The sequence below is a fragment of the Aplysia californica genome, unplaced genomic scaffold, assembly GCF_000002075.1.
Source record: "Aplysia californica isolate F4 #8 unplaced genomic scaffold, AplCal3.0 scaffold00842, whole genome shotgun sequence".
Lineage (NCBI taxonomy): Eukaryota > Metazoa > Mollusca > Gastropoda > Aplysiida > Aplysiidae > Aplysia > Aplysia californica.
The window spans coordinates 306,596-309,031 of NW_004798112.1; the positions used below are offsets into that span (position 1 = coordinate 306,596).

At 40.0% G+C, this 2,436-nt stretch overlaps 1 protein-coding gene across 1 annotated transcript in view; it reads left to right on the forward strand.

Moving 5' to 3' along the window:
• The window catches only part of LOC101850370 (transducin-like enhancer protein 4), a 30,223-nt gene that overhangs the window by 13,103 nt on the left and 14,684 nt on the right, over positions 1 to 2,436 (forward strand). The window contains exons 4-5 of the mRNA XM_035972785.1: positions 908 to 1,019; positions 2,045 to 2,119. Coding sequence (XP_035828678.1) covers positions 908 to 1,019; positions 2,045 to 2,119 — 187 coding nt within the window. The remainder of the gene's footprint in view (positions 1 to 907; positions 1,020 to 2,044; positions 2,120 to 2,436) is intronic.

Genomic DNA, 2,436 nt, shown 5'->3' on the forward strand with positions numbered 1-2,436 from the left:
AGAAAGAGAGAGAAAGTGGGGTGGGGGTGGTGGTAAATCGGGATAATGTGGTTGAAGCTGGCACTTAACCCTCTCTGTTCCAGTTCTGTGGCAGAATACAAAAATAGTTCTGTTGCTAGTGGTGCGGAAACGATTTACATTCCAGTGTCGCGTTGGTTCATTAAAAGTGGACAGGGCATTGACTGTTTTTAATCCCTGCGGAATCTCAAAGGGGGGGGGGGGGGTGAATAATGAGAAAAGTAAAGAAAATCCCCCAGAGTTGATAATAGGAGAGTATTGAGTTTTTAAAACAGCAACTAAATGAGGGGGTGGAGGGGGGTGTTTTAAAGACAGTGTCGGTCTGTTAATTTTTTCCCGTTGCAAAATATGGTGAAAATTTGAGAAACTTTCATATTTCTCTGGTTCTTCTATGATCAGGTTGGACTTGCAAAAAATCATTGACAATGGCATGTTGTTTAGAACATGTATTTTTGTTTGCTTACAAATAATAGTAATAATAATAATAATAGATAGCATTTGTATAGCGCAAATCCCCGCTCAACAGCAAGCTCTATGCGCTTCACAATCCATAATCCAAGCAACCCCTGCCTGTCTACAATCAAGGGTCCCAGCTTTCAAATTGTGTCCCTTGGCAAGGTGCAATGATGGCCGTCTGTTGAAAGGGTGTGATCAAGTGCTAAGAAGTGATGTGATCAAGTGCAAAGAAGTGATGTGATCAAGTGCAAAGAAGTGGGGATGGGGCTTTGGTGTCACTGATTTGTTAAATGTTTGGGGCCCATTTTGGGTGCATGTGTTTGGAATTGGGTGTGCTTTTGTTTTGTTTACTCTTGTTAATTTTTACTTATACACACGTATATATATATATTTTTTTTTCTTTCAAATTTGCTGTTTTTGGCCTCAAAAGTTGAAATCTATTCTTCCTTGGACTGATATTGAGCTTGTTTTATTTTCTGCAGACGGAAATAGCCAAAAGACTGAATGCTATCTGTGCCCAAGTGATCCCTTTTTTATCTCAAGAGGTAAGTTATTGACAGGAATGAGTTTATTTTTTAAATCACAACATTAAGGATAATTGATCTCCCTTAGACTCCTTTTGCTAGATTAGTTTTTGTGTTAGGAATAATGCTGGATTAATCTTTTGAAGTGTGAATGAATAATTTGTTGTATTCTGAGTGCGTTTAAGTGTATAAATATGTAAATCGGACAGTGAATGCGTTGAACTGTGATGATAGGCATTTCATTCTGTGGGAGCAGAGAACTTTGAAAAAGAATTTAATTTTGTCAAGTTCATGCCTAGAACTATTAGTTGGAATATTTCCCATGTATTGGTGCTTCAGACTGAAAATGTAATAGTGCAGGGAGTGCTTAGCCTTTGAATACTTAGGTACAAGGGTATAGTATAGGGGCTGAAAGTGGTAATAGTTTTAAGTGTTTTGATCTGTGATGAACTTGATATCGCTGCTTTTGAATTTATAGAATTGGGATCTTGTCTTTCTAGCACGAGGGGGGGGGGGGGGGGGGGGACCACCCACTGTTATTCTCACTTATTTTGTTGAGCATAACGAGTCATATATTGTCCGTGGGTGGTTGGCGGGTGGTCTGGTGTGGTTTGCTTCTTCTTTCCTATGATACATCTATCATGCTTATCTCCCCTTCTTCTTTTTTATGTTTGTTACTTTCTTGTAACACCTCTAATCTTCTGGCGCTCATATGACCTAATGCAGTTGCGAGCGCCGTAAAACCTCTACTAAAACTAAACATATATTGTCTCTTTTGATGGCTGAGGGATACTACTGGTAGATTTTCTTCCAACTTGTGGCTTTTAGCCTCTGTCAGGTTTAGGGTTGCTTTGGCAAATAACCATAGCTAGTATTCACATTCAACACAGTTTTAAGCGCTGTAAAACACTGACCAAAACAGATTCAACACAGTTTTGAGCGCTGTAAAAGACTGACCAAAACAGATTCAACACAGTTTTGAGCACTGTAAAAGACTGACCAAAACAGATTTATAATGATGTGACCAATGGTTTGTTTGTTCCCAGCATCAACAACAAGTGGCGGCGGCCGTGGAGAGGGCGAAGCAGGTCACCATGCAGGAGCTCAATGCTATCATTGGGGTAGGTCACCTTTTTCCTCCAGGCTTTTGGTGTCTCTTGGGGGAGTGGGTGGTTGGCGGGTGCTCTGGTGTGGTTTGCTTCTTTCTTTCCTGTGAAACATCTAGTTTCGTCCTTATCTCACCTTCTTCTATTTTTTATGTTTGTTACTCTCTTGTCTTGTAACAGCTCTAATCTTCTGGCGCTCATATGACCTTATGCAGTTGCGAGCGCCGTAAAACCTCTACTAAAACTAAAAACACTAAGTACAGCACTATAAAATTTTGTTTTCTTTTCTTTCTTGTTTGTATCTTGTGGGTCTGGGGGTTGTTGTTTGGGTG